At 38.8% G+C, this 23,196-nt stretch overlaps 1 protein-coding gene across 4 annotated transcripts; it reads left to right on the top strand.

Moving 5' to 3' along the window:
- The first annotated feature begins 800 nt into the window (after positions 1–800).
- Positions 801–21,592, top strand: FNBP4 (formin binding protein 4). Of its 4 annotated transcripts, none has more exons than XM_026665614.2 (17): positions 801–1,020; positions 3,363–3,455; positions 5,920–6,056; positions 6,263–6,446; positions 7,666–7,813; positions 7,901–8,051; positions 9,524–9,865; positions 10,554–10,752; positions 11,862–11,986; positions 12,877–12,981; positions 13,351–13,484; positions 14,454–14,602; positions 16,796–17,109; positions 18,208–18,349; positions 18,441–18,712; positions 19,925–20,082; positions 20,413–21,592. In XM_026665614.2, the coding sequence occupies exons 1-17, from the start codon at positions 897–899 to the stop codon at positions 20,501–20,503; spliced, it is 2,868 nt and encodes a 955-aa protein (XP_026521399.1). In that variant the 5' UTR covers positions 801–896; the 3' UTR covers positions 20,504–21,592. The 4 variants fall into 4 exon arrangements, with proteins under 4 accessions (XP_026521399.1, XP_026521398.1, XP_087806577.1 ...); XM_026665613.2 differs by having other exon boundaries at positions 14,454–14,629; XM_087950451.1 differs by lacking the exon at positions 12,877–12,981.
- Positions 21,593–23,196: the final 1,604 nt, after the last annotated feature.

The following is a 23,196-nucleotide window of genomic DNA, read 5'->3' as shown; positions in this document are numbered from 1 at the left end:
TTAACGTGCCTGTCTTTCTAGCCCAGAGCACAAGTTCCCTTCTACACAGCCTAGCGCATGAACTTTCTTCTGCATGTGGAAGGATTTCACTCCATCTGCTTAACAACAGCAACTAGCAGAGCTAGGATTGCAGTCATTGACCAAAGCTGTTGTGGCACCTTGGTTAACAGTTACTTTGCTCAGTAAACCAGATTGTTTTTGTGGATCACTGGTATCCTTAACCAACTTTATCTGCAAATAATAAGTTATTGGTGCTAACGATTACCCTATTTTAGAAAAATATTGGCCAATCCAACGTATTAAGTTACAAGGTCGTTGCTGTAACGTCCGTTTGTCAATAGAATTTGAAGGGGAAAAAAGCAGCTCTCTAGATGGTGGAAAAACATCAGACAGCCAATTAATTGTTTTACAAGGAGCAGGATTTAAACGCTCCCACTTGGAAGCTATGAAATTTAGCGGGAGGGTTTGGGCTAATCGCACACGTTTATTTCCTCCCCTCCCGGCCCTATTAGGAGGACAACATGGAGAACAATAACTGCTGCAATTAATCACCCTGCTACGCAGCCCTGCGTTACCGTGTCCCTTTTGTTTACGTGGAGATTTCCGTTCAACTTGGCAGACGGGACTGGAAGCCTTCGTACGCGCCATGGGCGCACTGCTGGACAAGGCGGAGAATGCAAGCGGGAGCGCCGCTGTCCCCGAACCTCTGGCCTCTCGTTGCGCAAGGCCTCAAACCACACCCCGCCCTCTCCGGCGCCCAGCGGGCGGCGCAAGCTCCGCCTCATCATCCCGACTCTCCTTGCGCCCCGCCGCCGCCCCGCCTCCAGTGGTAGGCCAAGACTGCGCTCGCTTCGCCTTTTCTCGGGCCTCTGGTCTGTCGGGAGAGGCCCGCTACGATGGGGAAAAAATCGCGGGCAGCGCCGGTGGGGCGCCGTCCGATCCTGCAACTCTCGCCGCCGGGGCCTCGTGGGGGACGGGAAGAAGCGGCGCCGGGGGACGGGGACTCGGCGTCAGAAGCGGGTGAGGGCGTCGGCGGACTTTTCGGCTGCCACCGCGCGGTGCGGCCTACACGCTTTGCGGTTGGGGTAGGGTAGGGTGGGGTGGGGAAAAGAGAGAGAGAGCGTTTCCCCGGCCGCCCCTAATGAAAGCGATTGCGGGTTAGGGCTTCCCCCGGCCTTGCCTAAGGCCTTCCTCTCCGGTCCCTTCCGGCGGTTGTGAGCGCAGAGCTGCGTCCTGCCTTTTGCCGCGTGTATTAACGCTTGCTCGTCAAACGACAACAATGGGCGCCTTGGTCGCTGTTTTGGCGAGGAGCTTCGGGAAGCCCAAGTGTGTTTGCAGCCTTCCTTAACTTAGCCTACCTAACCCGGCCGCCGGCGATGGGGCTCGCTTTGCCGATGGGAAACGTCCTTTGGGGAGAAGGTAACTTCCTTCAGGCATTCCAGTAAGGCTGTCAAAACTTTTAAACCAGACAGGGATCCCCTTTAGCCCAGCCTCTCCCCGGCGGGATGATGCGCCTGGAGATGCGGGATGGCCTTGGTTGGAGTGATACTGGACCGGAATGACCCCTGGGCAAATAATGATGGGGGGAAGTTGATGGCGGTATCTTGGGACATTATTCAAAACGTCGGAGGTGGGGATTATAACTTGCTTTTTCATGCCTTGCACTTTTGGTTCTGAGGGAAATCCAGAAGCACTTACAATTAAAAATGGGGCTGGGGGGGGGGGAGGTTCCAAGATATTGTGCTAAAATCATACGAAACGCTACATAAGTGACAGGCAGCTTCAGTCAACCAGGACAGAGCATTAAAAAAAATAAGGATAAAAATAAAATCAGTAAATTAAAACCATATGTTTCACTATCAGAAATATGGTCAAAGAGTCAATCTTTTATCTTTAAATAAAGGCAAGTGATGGACTATCTTCATCATCTTCCCATGACTTGATGCCCAGTGTGAAAAGTCTACAATAGATATGATCTATGGCCAGAGTTAAAAGCATATCATTACCTAGGCATGTGCATTTTTCACATTTTAGCATTTGTAGCTGAAAGAAGCCGACTGAAATAGTTGAGCAGTAAAAGTATAGATGTTTTAAATAAAAAATAAATAAATCTAAATAAATTGCTCTTCCTGTGATTTTTGCAATAGTAAAATCATTGAAGACAATCATTTGGCTTTAAAATGGACTTTATTTATTCCGTTGGTGGAGAGAACTAAGATATATTTGAAAGTTTCTTGAAGGAAAGCAGTGGAATAATTTGTTAATGGTTTTTCCTTGTCTCAATTTGAATTCCTTGTTTTCCTGCAGTCCTCATTACTACTACTCATGCAATTCTGGAGATTTTTTTAAAACTGTGTGTGTGTGTTTGTATTGTTGTATGTGTGTTACAAAAATGAACAGCCAGCAACTGAAAGAAGCTACCGTATATGCCGGCGTATAAGATGACCCGGCGTATAAGACGACCCCCCAACATTTCCACTCAAAATATAGTTTGTTGTATACTCGCCCCCTCTTCCGCACGCCTTCCACTTTTGCACTTTTTTTTTTTTTGAGGCACTTTTGTCTACCGTGGAAAGCGAATCCCGTGAAGCTGAAAGGAGCAGCCAGCCTTCTCCCAGCTCCCAAGGAAGCGAGGCTCGCACCGCCCAGGCTCCGCTGAGGTATCCGGCTGGGGCTGTCAGGAGTTGTTACCGCTGGCGCGGCTCCAGTCCCGCGTTGCCTCGGGAGGGAAAGGCAAAAAGGAAGAGCCGCGGCGGCGCTTTGCAATGGCAGCAGCGGCTCCTGGTTTTGCCTTTCCCTTCCCGAGGCAACGCGGGACTGGAGCGCAGCGAGCGCCAGCGGTAACAACTCCTGACAGCCCCAGCCGGATACCTCAGCGGAGCTCGGGCGTGCGAGCCTGCTTCCTTGGGAGCTGGAGAAGGCTGGCTGCTCCTTTCGGCTTCACGGGATTCGCTTCCACGGTGCGCAAAGTGCCTCAGCCGGGCAGCCGCAGTGCTTCCCAATTACTATTTGCCGGCGTATAAGACGACCCGGCATATAAGACGACCCCCCCAATTGGAGGCATCTTTTTCAGGGCAAAAAAGTCGTCTTATACGCCGGCAAATACGGTATGTTTAACAATATAGCTTTGGGAGTGCTTGCTTATAAACTTGCCAAGAGTCGGCCATGACTGGAAAAAAAAAGTAGTTAAAACTACTACCACATTGTTAATAATAAGTTCCTTTGCTTTTATGCCTTTAATTGTTACTTTTCTTGAGAGATCGAGGAAGGAAGCCTGTTTCCCTTCCTGACACCACCAATGCATGTTTTATTATATTTTATAGTTAGTATATTTTTGAAGTATTTATGTTTACTTTTTCCAGATGAATTTGAAGTAACCGAAGAGGTCCCAAAAATAGCCTCAAATCCTCCTCAGGCTATCATGCCAGTTGGTCCTGTACCAATCAAGCCAACAGGTACAATATTTCTCAATTCCATTTATAATATGAAGCTATAGTTACAAGGATCACACTGTTTGCGTACAACACATTTTTAAATGTTACTTATTTAACTTTTTGTCTTACATCTTTCCATTAGAGTCATACAGGTAGTCCTCAGTTTATGACCACTCATTCAGTGACCATTGAAAATTATAAATGAAGGGGACTAACAACAGGTCTGCAAAATTGCCGTCTGTGCAATATGTCCACAGTCACATGATTTTGAAGAATGGCTTGTGATTACAGCATTGCAACAAGCTGTAATTGCCATGTGCAAATTTCCTTGCCAGTTTTCCAGAAGAAAAGTCAGTGGGGAAGCTGGCAGGAAAGGTCACAAATTGTTCCCATTTATTTTTCCCCAGAGGAGTCTGCTATGGAGCTCCATAGCCACCAGTGCTCATCTGCTGTCCTCACTGGCTCACTCACATTGCCCAGTGCCTGCCTGCAGCCCTTACTAGTCTGCCCCAGTGCTTGTCCATGGCCCTCACCAGCACATCCATAACTTTCACCAGGCTTTCCACACTCCATGTACCCCTCCCTTCTTCTTGTCTAGGACTCCTGACTATTCATTTAACCCTTGCAGTCCTGGGCTAATGACGGTACCTGGGATTGCTGTCACTAAGCAAGGCAGTCATGTGGCATTGCGCTTTACAACCATTTTATTTAATGACAACAATCCCAGCAATCTAGTTGCTATCAATCTAAACTGTAAACTGTTTTTAAACTCTGATTTGTGTAAATCAGATTGGATACAGGATTTTTACAGATTAAATACTGGAGTTATTTTTCTGAATTGATTAAAATGAAGATTATTTTCCTTTTTAAAAAAATCAGAAAAAAGATTCTTTGTAATTTTTTATTATATAGTAACAATTTTTAAAAAATATAAGTCTTCCATCAGATTTTTGAAACCTGCATAATAATGTTCACAGTATAATTTGTCAAATATGTATTTTATTTTTCAAAATTTATAATTTGTCCTAATTCCAAAGGATTCATGATAGTGTACAGCAATAAAGAAAAGCATAATACCTAAATCTAAATCAAAAGAAATTTTATGCATGAAAGAAGAGCAAGGATAAAACACATGAGAAGCATCTATAGTATGTCGACTAGGAATAAAATATGTAACACTGAAAAAGTTCCCAAAATTTATTTCACACAATTTTATCACAATATCAGTTTATTATTTTGGTGACAGCAACATTATTTAAAATTCAATTCAAGCCATCAACACATTTTTTTTCTTTGCAAGGAGCTAAAATTTGTATCAGCGGCATTAATTCAAGAATCTGCAAAATTCTGATTTCCTGATGTGGTTCTTAGCATTCCCCAATCATATCCTAAATTTGACTTTGTTGCTGTAACATATTTCATATGACTTAGATGAAAAGATTGCATTTTCACTCTTTTTACGTAAGAGCAAACATAAGTGAAACCATAAACAGCATTACTCTCTACACATTATTTTATTTATGTGTTAGATTTATGTATAAACTTTTCTCCAGGAGTCAATGTGGTTTTTACATGGGGATCTACTTTCATTTTACTTTCACAACAGTTACCTTTTAAGGTAGTTTGGGCTGAGTGAGAATAATTGTCTCAAGTCACCCAGTAAGTTTCCATGACTGAGAGTGATCTCTCCACTCCTGCATGAATATTAACAGGTAGACTGCACTGGCATATAAAATCATAATGTAATTCGCATTGTTTTGGTTTAGCATGTTGGGTAAACTCCATTGTTATTTGTAAATTTGGCTTAGATGTGCATACATTTTTACAATTAACCAAGGTTAAGTAAATCATGGCTGAATGGAGGTATGTATGGACCATTCTTTTGCAGACAGAAGCTATAATTTCATTTTTTTTTCTTTTTATAAGGGGAAGAGGGCTTCTTTTTAAAAAGAATGGTTGGTAATATAGTACTAATTTTCCAACAGGGTTAAACTTGTTTTATCCTTTTTTGGAGTCAAGGATTTAAAAGTTTGTTTCCACTTTTTTGCTTAAACATACAAAAACTCATGCTGTGGGTTTTCAGCTAATTTTTTATGATACAGTTTGGAAAAATTACTGGGACTATAAAATTGGGGCTGGAAAGGTTGAGGCTTAGTATGATTCATGCTTAAAAATTGAAACTATCTTCAGGATTCAGGTTTGGTAGAAAAAGTGTTTGCTATCATAGTAGAACTATTAAACTATAATAGAACTATAGATAGTAGATAGTAGAACTAAATAACTATAATAGTAGAACTATTAAATCTATTTCAGGCATTTTATAAATCAATTATGAAATTGCTGCTGGGGAGTTGTGTGTAATAAGTTGTCTGGCTAAATATAAGGACCTGTAAAAAAATTCAGACATTGAATTTTTCTGTTTGGATAATTATAATGTGTTGCTATTGTGGAATGCCAGATGTGATAATGTTGACTTTTCTTTTAGGTGGTTTGTGTTTGCTTGGTACATATGCAGACAGTGATGAAGAGGACAGTGAGATGACCGAGAAAGCAGCACAATCTGCAGATGCAAATGGAAATAATTCAACAGACATCGATAGTACTCTGGCTAATTTCCTAGCGGTTAGTAGGAATGTTATTTTGGTTCATTAATTGATTTAGCCCTTGAACCAGTGTAGAAGATAAAAACAAATTCACAGTAGTACTTTACAACAGACAAGAAAAAAGAGAAACCATCTGAGGCATAATGTTTTTAGGAGCTGTTCAAACATTTTGAGCATTTTCTCTTCTAGATTGACATTAAATAAATGTTCTTTTACTTTTTCAAGGAGATAGATGCAATTACCGCTCCTTCCCAACCTCATGAGGCCACTATGCCAACTATGGCTCCACCGCCAACTCCTCCACGGCCAGAACCGAAGGAGTCTGCTGCCAGTCAGGTTTTGGTAACTTCAAATGGAACAGACCAAGTAGCTGCATGGCAATATGACACTCAGTGCTCATTGGCAGGAGGTGAGCTAGTTTATTCATAGATGATAATATTGGGAGGATCACTTAAGCCATTAGATCCATCTTCCTGTTCATTGCATTTCCTATGATTTAAGGCTATTAATCTGTATAGTGCATTCTTGGACTATAAAGAGCTCCTGTCAACTCAGGTCACTTTTTCTAAGAACATAATATATTTAAGTCTCTCTACCTTGCCTTCTAAGATTTAGTTACCAATCCCCCTAATAAACACTGCTGTTCTCTGTATACTTTCATCAATTTGTTTGAATCCTTTAAAAGTGTGCTTATTGCTGGACCCAGTACTTGAGGTGGGATCCAGTTAATTTATTTTCCACGAGTTGGTAACTATAATTCTACTGATGCAGCTTAAAATTGCATCTGCATTTTTAGCAGCTGTGTTAACCTGCATATTCAGCTTGTGATCAATTATGATTTCAAGATCATTTTCACATCTACTGTTGCCAAACCAGATATCCCCTCCATCCTTTGTTTGTTACTTTGCTTTATTTTTCCTAAAACAAGAACTTCATATTTTTCCAATCGATTTCCAATTTCCAATCAATTTTTCTAATTTATTGTTTTGGATCTTGTTTCTGTCTTCTGGAGAGATATGGAGCAAATTCAGTTGCAATTCCTGTTTAAAATATGTGTATGGAGAAATGTGGAGATGCTCAATAGCATAGTCCAGTGGTGGCTAACCTTTTTGGGCTCGCTTGCGTGCCAGCACCCAGAAGGCAATGCGCACGCCCCCACGCCCCTGCGCATGCACATGCAATCCCCCTCCCTCCCCCCCACTGCCCCCTTACCTGCACTGTGCCTCCCAGCTGATTTTTGGCCCGTTTGAGGCCTTTTTCGGCCTCCCAGAGGCTTGAGGGAAGCCTCTGCCGCCTCCGTAGGCTGAAAAATGGGCCCGTTTCGCCACTTCCGGTATTTCTGGAAATACAGGACGCGATGAAACAGGCCTATTTTTTGGGCTGCAGAGGCTTCCCTCAAGCCTCTGGGAGGCCGAAAAAGGCCTCAAACGGGCCAGAAATCAGCTGGGAGGCACGCACATGCGCAGTGAGGTAAGTTTGCCTGGGGCTCACGTGCCTGCACAAATGGCTCTGCATGCCACCTGTGGCACGCATGCCATAGGTTCGCCATCACGGGCATAGTCTGTAATTATTTGCTGATTAATAAAGAAGGGCAAAATTGCTCATGGATATTTGGTTTTTCCCCACAGTGGAAGTAGAAATGGGAGACTGGCAAGAAGTTTGGGATGAAAACACAGGCTGCTATTATTACTGGAACATACAAACAAATGAAGTTACTTGGGAACTACCTCAGTATCTTGCAACACAAGTCCAGAATCTCGAACATTACCAACACAGGTAAAATTAAAGAAGTGAATAATTTCTGAAGTTAATTTGGATTTGTTTTTTTAAGCTAAACTTCTACTAAAACTGCTCTTTTGTTAGTTCTGCAACAGAGTCTGATGAAAGCTACCAGGTGGCTACAGATATCGGTTCTCAGGGGAAAGGTGGAGGTGGTACTAGTAGTACCATTGCTGCTCCTGCTGCTGGTAGTATTGGACGTAGGACAATTCTTTCAAAACATGAGCTGAGAAAGGTCAGTGTCAATTTGAATAAACCCTTTCCATAAAAAGTGCCCGCTGTTTTGTTCTTTCCTCAAGATTGTATATATGTCTGATTTCTTTTTTCAGATCAAGAATGGATAGTTAACGCTTTAATACTTAATATTGTACTTAATATTGTAGAATATCAACTTACATAAACTAGGTTGCTAAGAATTTATAGCTAAATATTACATTATATCAGGTTAACAAATTCTGTGATGCCATGACCCTAAAATGTTAACATGAATTTCTGTGATTTCCCCAACAGAAATGATTTCATTGGGGTAAGAGTTAAGCAATAAATGAGTATAATACTTCAAATAATAGTATGCATGAGTATATCTTTCCACGAAACTCTTGATAGAACTTTACAACCATAAAAAAATAATAATTTGGGAATCTTCTCCAATCATCTTTTTAACAGGAGGGCTGAGCTGCTTGCTTCTGCATCATATCTGAAATCTGGTTTTAATTTTGAAGTAGCCACTTTCATTCTGTAAAATTGGGAGGGAAAGAACAATACTTCATCTTAAATCAGCTTCTCTTAAACTGTTCTTTAAGTGTTGCAACGTGCAAAAGATTGGTAGGCTGCAAGTTGGTTTTGTCACTTTCCAATACAGGCCTACTAAAATAATAGTTATTAACTTGATATATTCAAACATTTTAAAGAAACTGTTGGTGGAGCTAGGATTCTTAGGTTGCTTTGCATTCTATATTTTTTTAATTAAACTAATAAACTTTAGAAAGGTCCTCTGACAAATCCTGCCCATTTTCAGACACACACACACACACACACACACACACACACACACACCAGATTTTGAGAAATGCTGGTATACAGATACAACAAGGACTTCACAATTCAGACTCGGTTCCAGTCTTCTTTCCTAGGCCTGCTAATACTTTTTAGATAAAAGTATTTATTTATTTAATTAGATATTTAATCCCCCTTTATTGTTTTTACAAATAACTCAAGGCAGCAAACATATATAATGTTCCTTCCTCCTATTTTCCTCACAACCACCATCCTGTGAAATGAATTGGGCTGAGAGACTGGCCAAGGTTACCCAGCTGGCTTTCATGCCTAAAGTGGGATTAGAATTAGAAATTCTAAGCTGGTATTTCTGGGTTTTCTGCATTGTTAATCTACTGACTGTACATTTTCAAGCTTTGAATGAATATGGTAAAAAGAACACAACCCAATATAGAAATTCAGGAGGGTGATATACTTATTTATTAAATGTACATGCCCCCCATCTCACTGTCCAAAGTGACTGGAGAGTGCCTAGAGAGCAGAGTGCCAGAGCTAAATACTGCAAGTGCGGTTTGTGATCTTTGTCTGAAATACTTGATTGTCTCTTTACTGTCAAGTATTCTAGCAGTGCTTAGAATGTGATTTTGAATGTTTTGTCAGGCATAGTTGAAGAAGTTAAAATTTTATGGAAAAATCTTCTTAACTTCACAGGAGGTGAATGAAGGCATCCAGGCACTATCAAGCAGTGAAGAAGAGAAAAAGGGAGTGGCTGCATCTCTGCTGGCTCCTTTGCTTCCTGAGGTAGTGAAGGAGGAAGAGGAGCGCTGGAGGCGGAAGGTTATTTGTAAAGAAGAGGTGGAGCCGTTGATGGAAGACAATGTGACAGCAGAACAAACAACAGCCATTTCTGATCAGCAGCTGGAAGGTGTTCATGATATTGGGGAAGATCCCTCTCAGGAAGACCTGTGTAGTGTGGTGCAATCAGGAGAAAGTGCAGAGGAAGAAGAAGAGCAGGACACTCTGGAACTGGAAATGGTATTGGAGAGGAAGAAGGTAGGTTATGCAGAAATTATTTTGTCTAAGAGGAAAAGGATGTACTTGGAGATAACTGCATTGAAGGAAAAGCTATAACATCTTTCCATTATTCTACAAAGGGAAATCCCATTTTGGATTAACTTGCTGTTGTGTTATTTGGCATTTAAACAAAATGTGTGTTAGATTTTCCTTCTAGGAGAAAACTGTTATCAATTCTATCTTTTAAGATACAGATCCTTGGCAATAAAATACCAAAAACATATTTAGACCTGTTTCTCCAAATCAAAGATGATACATAATCTTGTGGAAGCTATATATGTATAATGTGCTTTCTTTGTTCTACTGAGAGTTTGTGTACTACATTATTATAGTTACTATCCATAGTGGTTAGTTGTTTTAGAATTCAACTTGACATTTTAAATATTTTCTCTTTTATAGAAAATCAAATTCCTGGTTGGAAAAAAAATGTTATACTGATCAAATTCACTGTCTTTGGGGCGGGGGAAGTAATTACAGATTTACAAACAAGTAGTGGATATGGCCAATTAGACAGCAGTTGATACGAAAAGTAAAGTGAGGCTTAGAGCAAAAATAATGAGGAAAATGATTATATAATAGAGTGTTCTGCACATACAGTCTTTAATTATTGAAGGCAGGAGTAATGAATGAACGAATTCTCCAATACTAAAATGTTTCATTTTTATAGGCAGAATTACGAGCTTTGGAAGAAGGTGATGGGAGTGTTTCAGGCTCCAGTCCACTTTCTGATGCAAGTCAATCAGATCTAACACGGCGGTTGTTACCAAAGCAAGGGAAATGGAAGCTGTTTGGAGTTGCTAGTCCTGAATCCACCAGCCGAGGGTCTAGCAAAACAGGCCAAGAGAGTCCTGAGCCTGGAGAAACTGGTAAGATTCTTTTCAGATCTTTGGTTAATCTTAGTTGCTTATGTCTTTCTGTCTACCTGTTCCAAATTATTCTGAAAGAAAGATGTTTAAGGAAAGATAGGGAATTCTTAAATTGGGCAGAGGGAATGCTTGGGGAAGAATAACAGCAGTAAGAATCCTCCCAAAAGATAGAGGAATATCTAGCACAGAAATGGAAGAACCTCTCAATTCTTTTTCTTACTCTTTTTCCCAAGGAAATCTGTTTAAAGGGGCCCAAACACAGTCAGACAGCACCTCAAAGGAACTTGCAAATGTTATTTTTGTATGTATGTGAACTTTGCAGAATCATGGAGAACAGGCTACCAAAGTTCCAGAGCAGTAGAAAAGGGCAGATTTTGTACATACATTTTTTTAAAAAAGGAAGGGAAACATAGTTATTTACATGTCATCTTGAAATTGGTACCAAGCAAACTCTGGGACAGATTATGAAATATTCAGTTTGTAAACATTTATTAAAACATGTATTACTTTGCAAGAGTTAACTTTGGTACTAATTTCCTTTCCCCAGCAAGTTAGTTGACCAGTGGAATGCAATGGGCAGAGTCTTGACTTCAGTAAAACATTCGTCAAAGTTTCCCAAGAGATTCTGGTAGAGAAAATAACAAAATATGGGCAGGACTGTGCTACTTTTAGATGGATATACAGATGCTTGAACAATAGTATCCCATGAGCATTTTTCAAGCTGGAGAGAAATACTCAATGCTATACTTCAGGGCTCCATTCTAGGTCATGTGCTCTTCAGAGTTAAATATGCGATCATCACATTTGCAGACAACACAAGATTGAGGGAATAACAGCCACCTTAGAGAATACAGTCAAGATTTTGATAGGCTGGAATAATAAGCAGAAGTAAACAAGCTTCAGGGAAATCAAACATTGTAGTTGTTTTCAAATATCAAAAAGGTTGTTTAAGGTTCTAGTCATTTCAGAAGATAGGACAAGAAAGAACTGGTCTAAATTACAAGGACGTAATTTACATTCTTTGGTTCTGTGATCCTTATATCCTGTGACCGTAGACAATGAAAGTAGAGAATAAGATATATAGTCTCTACTCTTTGTTTTCTGTTCAGCCATGAAGGAAGAACCAGAAACAGCTGATGACAGCTTGGGCCATGGACCAGACATGGAAGAATTTCAAGACAAAGTGAAAACACAAGGGGTTTTCAAGGTAGAAGACGAAGAGCAGGACTTAAAGGTGTGTGAGTTAAAATATTATAGTCAAGTACTTAGGTATATCATTTGCAAATCTTGTTTTCCTGACACACAGTGATCATTCATTTTCATAACATTAAGAAGAGTTATATGACCTGAAATTATGCAAGTATTTACAACCTCAAATTTAAGCACAGAATAAATAAGCCTATCTGAGTGTTTGTAGTGATGTAGTTTATGGACTGAACTTTCTTTTAACCTCTCTGTCTTTTTATGTGTGCATGTGTATTTGTCCTTAAGTCATTGTTGATACTTAATCTAATATTGATTATTTTATAGAATACCTCTGAATCTTTTAAATTTTAATTATTTTTAACTGTGCTTTTGGTAATACTTCTAGACATATTCTGTGCTGCATCCAAAAAAGTTACAGGAATTTTTTTAAAAATGGCATTTGATATGTGAAGGTGTAACGCAAGTTCTAACAAGAAAGGCAGTCTTAATAACAGGAAGTATTTATTAGTAATGAGAAGTATACAGACTTGTCCTTTTATTTAAGCATTTCAGCTTTTGTGACTGTCAATACTGAATAATGAAATAACAGCATTTTTGTGCAAAGTAGGTGGAAAAGTCTGCATTGGACATAATGATTACTTATTTATACATATTTAAAATTAGATAAGATCTTAAATTATCCCATCATGATAAAATAAAAGTACATGGGCAATAAGATTCAGGACAATACATTTTTAAAAATATTTGGCTAAGATTGATTGGCTCAACTCTGGTCCTCATTAGTCACAATTTTTTTCAGCTGAGATTTACTATTCAGATCATGGATCTTTGTACAGTTCAGAGTCAGCATTGCAATAGTCTTTTATGTTATGACTAACAAACCAAAACTTGACCTCTTGCTTGCTTTACTTTTGGCAGTTTCAGATTGGAGAGCTGGCCAATATGTTGATAAGCAAGCTGGAGTTTTTGGGCATCAGTAGACAGTCGATCTCTAACTTCCACATGCTACTGTTGCAGACTGAGGTAACCAAGGTTTACCTTTTATTAAAAAGAAACAATGGAATATAGGAAGCCATATACATGGAAAGATTGTGGTGTGACAAGAATTTAGGAAGTTCAAGTCCCATGGCATGAATAGCAGTCTCTATTTCTCTTCCCTTGTCCCTTCCTTCCCCACCAGCTTCTGGATTTATTTAAGACAATATTTTATTTGTGGACATAATGTATGTTATGTAATCTTTATAATTCATTACAAGCTTTATCTTTACTGCTGCTTCCTATTCTAGGGGCTTAGCACTGTATAAAATTCTAGAGTTTAGCAGAATATGGAATACATGTGGCCAGTTGTCTGCAAATTTTTCATTATTCTGTGTCTTTATCTCTCTTTGACAGACTCGAATTGCAGATTGGCGGGAAGGTGCTCTCCAAGGAAATTACCTCAAACGCAAATTACAAGATGCAGCTGAACAGCTAAAACAATATGAAATAAACGCCGCCCCTAAAGGCTGGTCCTGCCACTGGGACAGGTACGCACTCTTCTCCCCTTTTCACCTTTCACCTTTGACATCTCAGACATGATTTGTGATCATCACCACCTACCGACCTGCCGTCATCTGTCTGGAGACTGAGAGCAGCTGCACTTAGCGGTGCTGAGCGGGCAAAGAGCCTCTGGCACATACAGATTTTGAGCCAGCCACAAAAATTGGAGAAATATAAAGTCTATGTTAAGTGTATTGAAATGGATTTGATTCCGCGATTGGACAGAGCTGGTGTTTACTCTCGAATGTAAATGCGCTAAGGAGGGCGGGCTTGGGGGGTCGCGCATGCGAGAGCTCTGTGCACATTGCAGGATCTCAGGAACTACGCTCCCAAGTAACGTCTGTGTCCTTATGGAAAGCTCACTGCCTGAGGATCTCAACGAAGAACAAGATAACTATCTCCTGCCAGCAGGTCAGACCAAACTATTTCTTCTTATTTTTGGCTTTCTTGATTATTTTTGTTTATTTGAAATCTTTGCTCTTTTGTTTTTCAGCTCCCAGATCCTCTCCCTCTCAGTAGCCATTCACTATGTCTGACACCAAGAGTATCATACATGTGACTGCAGCAGTCCATGGGAGCAGCCATCTTTCATAAATTGGGCTGTTCTTCTTTTGCTATTCTGGAAGGAAATGAATCCTGAGACTACCCTTAAAGTCTATTTCCTCACACAGCCTTTAAAAATTTCAATTCAGCCGCAAGCGAGTTGTTTCGCTCACCCCCTACTCTTGGAGCAAGGGGGTCAGGGCTTTGATCACAGAGCCAGCACCACAAACAGTTTGGAGCAAGCTGACCTTGCCGATTCTTCCTCAAAGCTGTTTGTTGCCTTTGTGAACAGCAGTCCTTTTATAAGAGGTTCTTCCTGTGAGAGCATTCCACTGTCGCAGGATAGGACCAGATTATTGTGTCAGTGTGGGGGGTGAAGAGAGTAAAGCTTTGTTTTCTTTCTTGTGATTTAGGGATCATAGACGCTATTTCTATGTTAACGAGCACTCAGGAGAATCCCAGTGGGAGTTCCCAGATGGGGAGGAGGAGGAGGAAGGACAAATCCTAGAGAATAAAGCAGAAGCTCTTCCCAAACAAGCATTGAAGGAGAAAACTGAGTCTGGTGAGGAATCTACTGGTAATGCTACAGGTACACTCCTGGATGTTTTGCTAAAGAAAACTAATTGGGGGTGACCGTTTTTAGAGAGAGGACCGACCATATTTAACACAGAAGGGTAGTTGCTTAAGGACAAGTATGCCTAAGTATTCATCCGTACATTCAAAGCTAAACTGAAATAAGAGTGTATAATGTGTAATATTCCTTTGTATGTAAACTAGGATATTATTTTCATCATTGTTCATGCATCATGCATATCTCCACCAGATATATATGAAGCCCGATTTTTTTCTGCTGGAATTCTGTCAGTTTAATTTTAGAGTTTGGGCACTGGTTATTTGGAAGTTTTTTTTTAATATTGGAGGTGAAGAAACACACAAAAACAGTACATGCTCATGTATTAAAGCAAAGGAAACTGGACAAGAATATATAGTCACTGGAAAACCGAAGAAAAATGAAATAGCAATATCAGGTTACCAGTTTGACAGATATTGCATCAGTTTAAAGACTAAAGTGGGGAAGATTTTAATTTTGAAACTGGAAAGAAGATATCCCCATATATGCCTCCATCTGCACTCCAAATAAAAATAAATAACAATTTTTAAAAGATTTTTTTCCATGTGTTAACAGAAATGAAACAAGGTGAAATATTTATCCCTGTAAATCTATGTGGAGAGTTAGATTTGAATTTGGACAAATTATTTCAAGGAGAGAAAGGTGAAAAGTTTTCAGAAAAGGTATTCCAATATATAGATGAATTGGCATTGATAGGAGTTAGTAAATTCCAACAGAGATACTTTCTACTGCTGAACAAGACATCAGTTGTACTCCAGAATGGTTATGTCCCAAGGTTCCAAAATCATCCATTAAAGAAGTACAGATTCTTGCAATGATATATGCTGATCATGATCCAGTTCTAATAACATTGCATTCTGGGGAAAAAATTCTGTCAAATGGAAGATGAGTAATACGATTGCTACTCCATGACAAGATCCTACAGATTTTATTTTATTTTATTTGTATCCTGCCTTTATTATTTTTACAGATAAGGTGGTGAACATATCCAACATACTTCCTCTTCCTATTTTCCCCAAAGCAACAACCCTGTGAGGAGGGTTGGGCTAAGAGAGAATGATTAGTCCAAAGTCAGCCAATTGATTTTCATGGCTAAGGCAGGACTTAATATCTCCTGCTTTCCAGCCTACTGCTTTACCACTAGACAAAAGTGGCTCTATGCAAAATGCAAAAAGGAATTGAAAATTTTCTTCAAAATAAACAGAACACCAGGAATCTCAGATGCTATCATTTGGGAGATAAGCAAAGCATGAATTAGCAACTAATCCAAAAAGAGAACAGACAAAACAGCTAGATGCCAATATAAGAGAATTGGAACAAATGGATAGAACTGCAAAACACATAATCCAAAAGAAAAACTGCTGATGAAATAATTGCAACAATTAAGTTTATTGGAAATGGGAGAACTACAAAAGAAGATTAAAAAGAAACTTTGAACATGTAAATAAATCAGGGAAATTTGTATCAGGTTAGAAAAAAAAAAGCAACAAAGAAAGGGGTTAAATTACTGCAGACATAATCAGAAATTATAGAAGAATTAGCAGTTTTTTTCCCAAAAGACTATATTCAACAACTAACTTTGAAGTTGCTATGAATAAATACACTGAAATGTCTGAATTTTGATCACATGAGCATCAGATGCAGCAGTGGTTGTGAATGTGAAAAATGGTCATAAGTCTTTTCATTGCCATTGTAACAATCACTAAATGAACTGTTGTAAGATGAGTATGTCAGAAAACAAAGAAGTTAGAAATTAAATATGATGGTTTCGGTCAATTTCCCCCCTTTTTAATAGTATCATTGAATAACCAAATAGTGGAAACCGGCAGAGATTCAAAAGGTCTTTAAAATTATTGACAAAATAACTATTTTGTCTTTCTGCTTAATTTTTCATCAACAATATATTGTGCATTAACTTAGACAACTTCAATAACTTTGTCCACTTATCAATATATTACCTCAGCATCAACTTTTTTTTTCATTTTCTCTTCTTTCTTTAAAAAATAATTAAAGAAGAAGAAGTAGGTTTGCCATTGGCAAAAATTCCCATAAAATGATAGCAGAAAGCAATAAAATGTCCAAGCAAACTAGATAAAACTTTTATATATGTCTTTTTTCTTTCAGGTACTGTTTCTAAAGAATCTCTTTCTAGTCAAGCCGGAGCTACTTCTTTGGTGCCTCTCAGTCCATTTTGGACTGTTCTTCAGCCCTCTGTCCCAGTACTGCAACCCCCTTTACCTTTAGAAATGCCCCCACCCCCACCACCCCCTCCAGAATCACCTCCACCACCCCCTCCCCCTCCACCACCACCTGGAGAAGATGGAGAAATACAGGAAGTAGAAATGGAAGATGAGGGAGATGAAGAGCCACCAGCACCAGGAACAGAGGAAGATGCTATTCTAAAACCTCTCCTTCGACCAGCTGTTGCCAACAGTCAGGTGAATTAATAGTTCTTGGAGCAGGAATTATGTCTGTCTTGCTTCAGACAAGGTTCTCCACTGTGAAACCAATTAGACCTCTGTCATTTTTAATGTATGGTCTTCCCAAAGCCATATCAGGAAGTAAATTCAATTTCCATCAGCTATGTATACAAAATGAATTATGTAAATTATGTTGCTGCATTGAGCAAGACTTTTGAATTGGTATATACTTTGTTATGAAAAAGAATATATATATTTTTCTAAGAAATGATATGAAAGTTGGAGGAAGAGCTTGGGTTCATGCTATTCCGGGCTTAGAAGGAGCATTTGTGTGTTAAGGAGATGAACTCAAATTTAAATTTTGTTATCAGTTCAATGCATTTATTTATAGTATGTTTATTTTATAGCTCACCCATTATTAAAAACAATGTTAAAGTAGGTTGTGTTTAAAATTAATTTACAAAATGTTAAAACAATTTAAATGTTTAAATTGTTGACAAAATTTGTCCTTTCTATATTTAAAATAAATAAAACAGTTAAAACACAGTAGTACAGAGCATAAATAACAAAATGGTCTCTAACAAATCACTGGTACAAGTAACACTCTCAAGGGATATTCCTATTAAACCTTAATTGATGAGCAAGTACAAAACAGGTATGGAACAGCTGTTCCATAAAGTATCCAAGTATTAACCCATGATGCTTTTTATGTTAATATAAGTATCTTGAACTTAGCATAATAGCAAATTGGCAGCAGTTACAGTGCCTTTAGAATGGGTGAACTATAGTTAGCAATTGAGCTTAGGCATTTTGTTCTGGCTACTGCTTTTCCTCCGACCGCAAGGGTAATCCTGTAGACAATAGTACAGTAATTCAATCATAATACCAACATTTCTGTTTGTTGAGATTCTCAATCATCCAGGTTGCTGTTGTCTCAAAGGTGCTTTTTCAAAAGGCAGCTGGACTCTTCTGTTTGTAATAGTTGAAAGTGTCATATGGTGATGTATCTATTGTTTCAGGTAGCTGCTTTTCACAATTGTATTAAGAATTATGGTAATTGTTAAAGGTTTGTGTGATTCACAAGCCTCAAACTGACTGACTTCTGTCTGTTTCCAGACCAACTCTGAGACCAGCATATCCACAACTTCCGCTAAACCTTTAAAAAGAAAAGCTTCCGAAATGAATGCTGGACAGGTGCAGCGAGCAGCAACTATTGGAAGTTGTCCAGTGCTTTATGGCCAGTCAGTAGTAGGTGGAAGTAAGTTTCATTCCTTAGGTGCTGCTTTGGATTGATAACTGTAGGGGAGATGTTAGGACATTTCTCATTCTTTATGTTATTATGTATTCAGGCCAACAAGCCCATGGGGTGAGTTTACAATCAAGTTACCTTGGAGTACCACAGCCAGCTCTCATAGGCTATTCAGACTGTAGTGCCTCAGGAGGACTTCCTGCCAGCACGACACAGCCAGTTCCTTCACCAGGAGTTCCACCTGCCACTGCAGAACATCTGCCACCGCCGCCACCACCACCTCCTCCTCCTCCTCCCCCTCAGTCACCACCTCCACATGTCCCAAAGTCATTACCTCTGGAGAAATCAAAAAAGCTTAGAAGAGGTAGCAAGGTTAGTGCATAAGTTTGAATTTTCTGTCGTTGAATGTATGCATTCTATGTCAATAGAAATGTGTGTTATTTTACTAAGCTAATCTTATTACTTGTTCATTGGGTAAAATGAGGACCCAAATTATGATGCTGACTCTGTAAAATGCTTAGAGAGAGCTGTAAAGCACTATAAAACAGTATATAAGTCTAAGTGCTATTGCTATTTCATACAGGTAACTTGGTTGTTGGTTTTAGGATATTGTTTTATAAAAATGTACTGAGAAAATAGTGTCCTGGCATGAGAGCTAACATCCTGGGGGGTCCAATCTCAGTCATCTTGGAGATACTAGCCTGGTGCTCAGAATTTCTGATTTTGGGGAGTTTGAAACAAACATATGTGTGTGTCTGTGTCTGTCTGTGATTCAGCAATGTAGAATTAATTAGCTGGGTGTTGGGTAATCTCTTGTTTACTTTGACTGGATCAGTTTCCCTTCTTTGATCTCGAAGGTGGATAGGCTGTGTTATCCAGTATTTAGTATGTTCCACCACTTTTCCTCTTGATCCTTATCAAGAATGGCTTGTAACTTTTAGCCAGAAGGTTATTAAAGATATCTTAGTCATGAATTGTCAGATGACCTTCTGAAGTGACTCTTTGTTTACAGAGGGCATCATCAGCCTTTTCTGAAGAGACTATCATTGGCTCTCTTGGACATAAGCCTGTGTCCAGGCTGAGGTGACAAATAGCTCCCCACTATGGGCTGTCCTTGAGGAAGCAACTTATCTTGTTCCAGTCCAAACTGGCTTCAGATTAGGACACAGAATAGAGACAATCTTGGTTGTCCTATGATGACAGAGGGAATTCTCGACCTCTCAATGGCTTTTGATCTCATCCACCATAGTATTCTTCTGGATCATTTGGACTATTCTGGAGGTCATTTGACAATGAAAGCAAAGGGGAGATCTCATTATTTCATTTCAACATCTTCCTGTCCTGGGAAAATTCAAAGAGACACAATACACACCTATCCTGAAAGCATTACACAGGCTACAATTTATTTATGGATGAGAAATCAACGGCTGATTATTTTCTTAAAAGCCAGGGATGTGCAGAAAACAATCTTTTTTTTTTCAGTTATCAGTGTTTTAATGATACAAACTTTCCAAAGCAGATTAGAATTAGCCAACATCTAAGAGGAAATAAATAGTTTTTATGTTTGTGAATATTTTGTTACAGAGGAAAAAAAACAAGACAAAGATGCCATCTCTGGTGAAGAAGTGGCAGAGTATTCAACGGGAATTGGATGAGGAGGAGAACTCCAGCTCTAGTGATGAAGATCGGGAAGTGATGTCACAGAAGCGAATCGAAGAATGGAAACAGCAGCAATTAATCACGTATGTAGACACTTGCATGATACATCTGCCACCCAACTGCATGCATCCTAAAATATTTTGATTCAGTTCAATTCTTCCTAACTTGGGGCATCTGTTATTTCATGTGGTATTATCATCAAAAATGGAGGATGATTTTGTGTTTAAATTGCTTTTCAACATATTGTGTTATTTAACAAAACAATATGTACTGTATGCAAGAAATGTTCATTACTTAAGATATGTTTTTTCATAAATTGGTGCATATTTAGAAAAATATTCTTCCAATTTTAGATCTTATATTATGTAGTTTCTTTTTTATTATTGTAATATTCCTTTTTATTGTTTTTACAGTGGAATGGCAGAAAGAAATGCCAATTTTGAGGCTTTGCCTGAAGACTGGAGAGCTCGACTCAAGAGGCGGAAAAACACTTCAAACACATGAGCTTTTTTAACCATATCTGTACAGTTCAGAACCTTTTACTGTTGGATCTGTTGTAACTTTGAAGATACTTATTTCAGTTCAATTACCTGAGAGAAAATTTTGTTGGATTTGGGAATCTTTTGGAGATATACTTTGGCAAATAGGCCTGTGAAATGATGGTTAGGCTTGATACTTCTTTGTTAAGCAGCTCCCATTTCAGACAGCTGACATACCATTCTGTCCAGTTCCCTGGTGGAATGGATAACAATAACTGATTGATGCACTTTGGCTGGTTCCATTTCTTACTCCACATTTCTGCTCTTGCTTTCTCAAGTACTGTAATGTGTCTAGCTGTAATTTGCCACTTAGATCAAACATAGCATTTCAGGATTTGAATCCCTTGTTTCATTCCTGGTTTTGCCAACACTTCTGTTTGGCAAAATTATGCGTTTTTCTCCCCTGGGCATTTTCATTAATTGTATTAAAATAATCTTCCTATTTTTCCTGCTCTAACATCCTACTAGTTTCACTGGTGTAGTTAAAAGAAGATGGAAAATCCCTTTTATGTAGCTGCCATATTGAGCACTCTTTGAATTGAAGGGGGCTCCCATGTTTTTACTGTTGGATATTCAGAGCGAAGGAGCCAAGTGACTCATTTGTATAAAAAGCTGCTGGCTTGCTATTCTATTGCTGGCCAATCACTAAAGTGAGTGGCCTGCATAGTCCTGGATCAGTTGCAATACAGCACCCTCCCATAAAGACCTGCATTTATATGCTACTCTGTGTTTAAGCCCTATCTAATTGGCTGCCAGTTGATCGATATCTGCTAGAGGAGTGGGGAAAATTTTTTTCAGTATTTAATTCTTAAGTCCATGTCATTGAATTCCAGAAGAAATATTGTGTTTAAAGGCAGGCTGAATATTTATTCAACCTATGAATGTCTGAGTTAATTCTCCATTTGCTTTTTAAAAATCTAAATCAAGTGATAATGATTTTCTGTAAAATGAAAGAAAGGATGGTTTATGGTTGAATGCCATTTGTATTTCTCCAGTTTATGGCTATGTAAATTTGTACATACACATTAATAAAAACTTTTTTTATACCTCAGAACTATTTTATGCTAGCTTGAGCCCATTGTCAGTAAAAATGATAGTTACCTAGCAAGTATATACCTTATATGAAAACTGCAAAATTACCTTTCTGCAAATATGCGTACCTCAAGACAACAATGGATAGTATATATATCAGCATCAATGGTAGATCTTTCACTGATTTTTAGATCTGAAATAAATAGCATAACTGAACACCTTAAAAAAGATCTTAATTAGCTTGTTGGATTATTACGATAAATAATCATTAGCATTTTATATTTCATTTTAAAGGTATAAAGGATTTATGATTATGTGCTGTGAAATCAGTGTCTACTTAATCACTCCATGGACAGATTGTTCTCCATGACCATTTGTTCCTAGCCTGGCCCAATAGTTCTTTCAATGATAACATCTATTGCCACTATAACTGAGTCCATTCACCTTCCTGTTGATTGTCCTCTTCTTTTTCTTTCATTTTCCCCAGCATTAAGAGTTCTCCAGAGAGATAATTCTTTGCACAATGTGTTCAAAGTAAGATAACTTGAACAGGGTCATTTATGCCTTGAGTTTAAATTCTGGGTTGATGATCCATGTGTTTTCTTGGCTGTCAATGGTATTCTCATGAGTCTTCTCCAATACCAAAGTTAAACAGTGCCATATTCTTTATAATATTCTGCTTCTTCACAGTCTTTCACTTCCATAGAATGTTGTAGAGAATACCATAATTTGCACTACAATCTTTGTAAGTAAAGAGACATAATGATATTTGAATATCTTTTTCAATGCCTTCATGCTGTTAAGCAGTAGTCTTTAGCATACTTCTTGACTGCTAGTAGATCACAACATTACGCAACATTAAAAGATGCTTATTGGTCTTAACATGAGCAGCTGTGGGGCACTCTGATCATCTTGTACCTGCTTACAGCCAAAGACAAAACCATGAAACCAACAATTAAATCAGTGAAGGCTTGGACTGAGGAAGCAAAGCTAAAACTACAGGCTTGCCTTGACTGCACTGATTGAAATGTATTTGAAGATACCACTGCAGACTTGGATGAACTCACAGATACTGTAACATCATATGTCAGTTTTTGTGAAGACTGTGTGCCAACCAGAAACCTGAGAATATACAGTAACAATAAACTTTGGTTCACAGCTAAACTTTAGCAGCTATATTGCTCCAAAGGAAGCTACAGAAAAGGCGATAGAATACTGTAAAATCAGGCCAGAAACATATTAACAAGGGCAATCAGAGCAGCAAAAAGAAGCTACTCTGAAAAGCTAAGGAATCAGTTCTCAACAAATGAGCCAGCAAATGTGGAAAACTCTTAAAAATATCACTGGTTACAGCATGTTGAATTCCCATGCTGAAGGAAATAAACAACTGGCAGATGACCTGAATGTGTTTTAACTATAGATTTGAGAGAAAACTACTGCCACCCATCTCCACAATCCCCATCTCAGACACACCAACAATAGCCAAGCCTCCTACAACATACTCCATCCCATTGGGCCCACCACCTCTGGTGATTACAGAGAATGAGGTGCAAGGTCTATTTCACAGACAAAAGCCAGGAAAAGCACCAGGCCCAGACAAGATAACTCATTACTTAAAAGCTTGTG

This window comes from Notechis scutatus, chromosome 1 (genome assembly GCF_049901735.1).
Source record: "Notechis scutatus isolate UNSWTSFEM ecotype Mainland chromosome 1, rNotScu1.2, whole genome shotgun sequence".
NCBI classification, from domain to species: Eukaryota; Metazoa; Chordata; class Lepidosauria; order Squamata; family Elapidae; genus Notechis; species Notechis scutatus.
The sequence above is the reverse complement of the archived record's forward strand: the minus strand, read 5'-3'. Positions and strand labels throughout refer to the sequence as shown.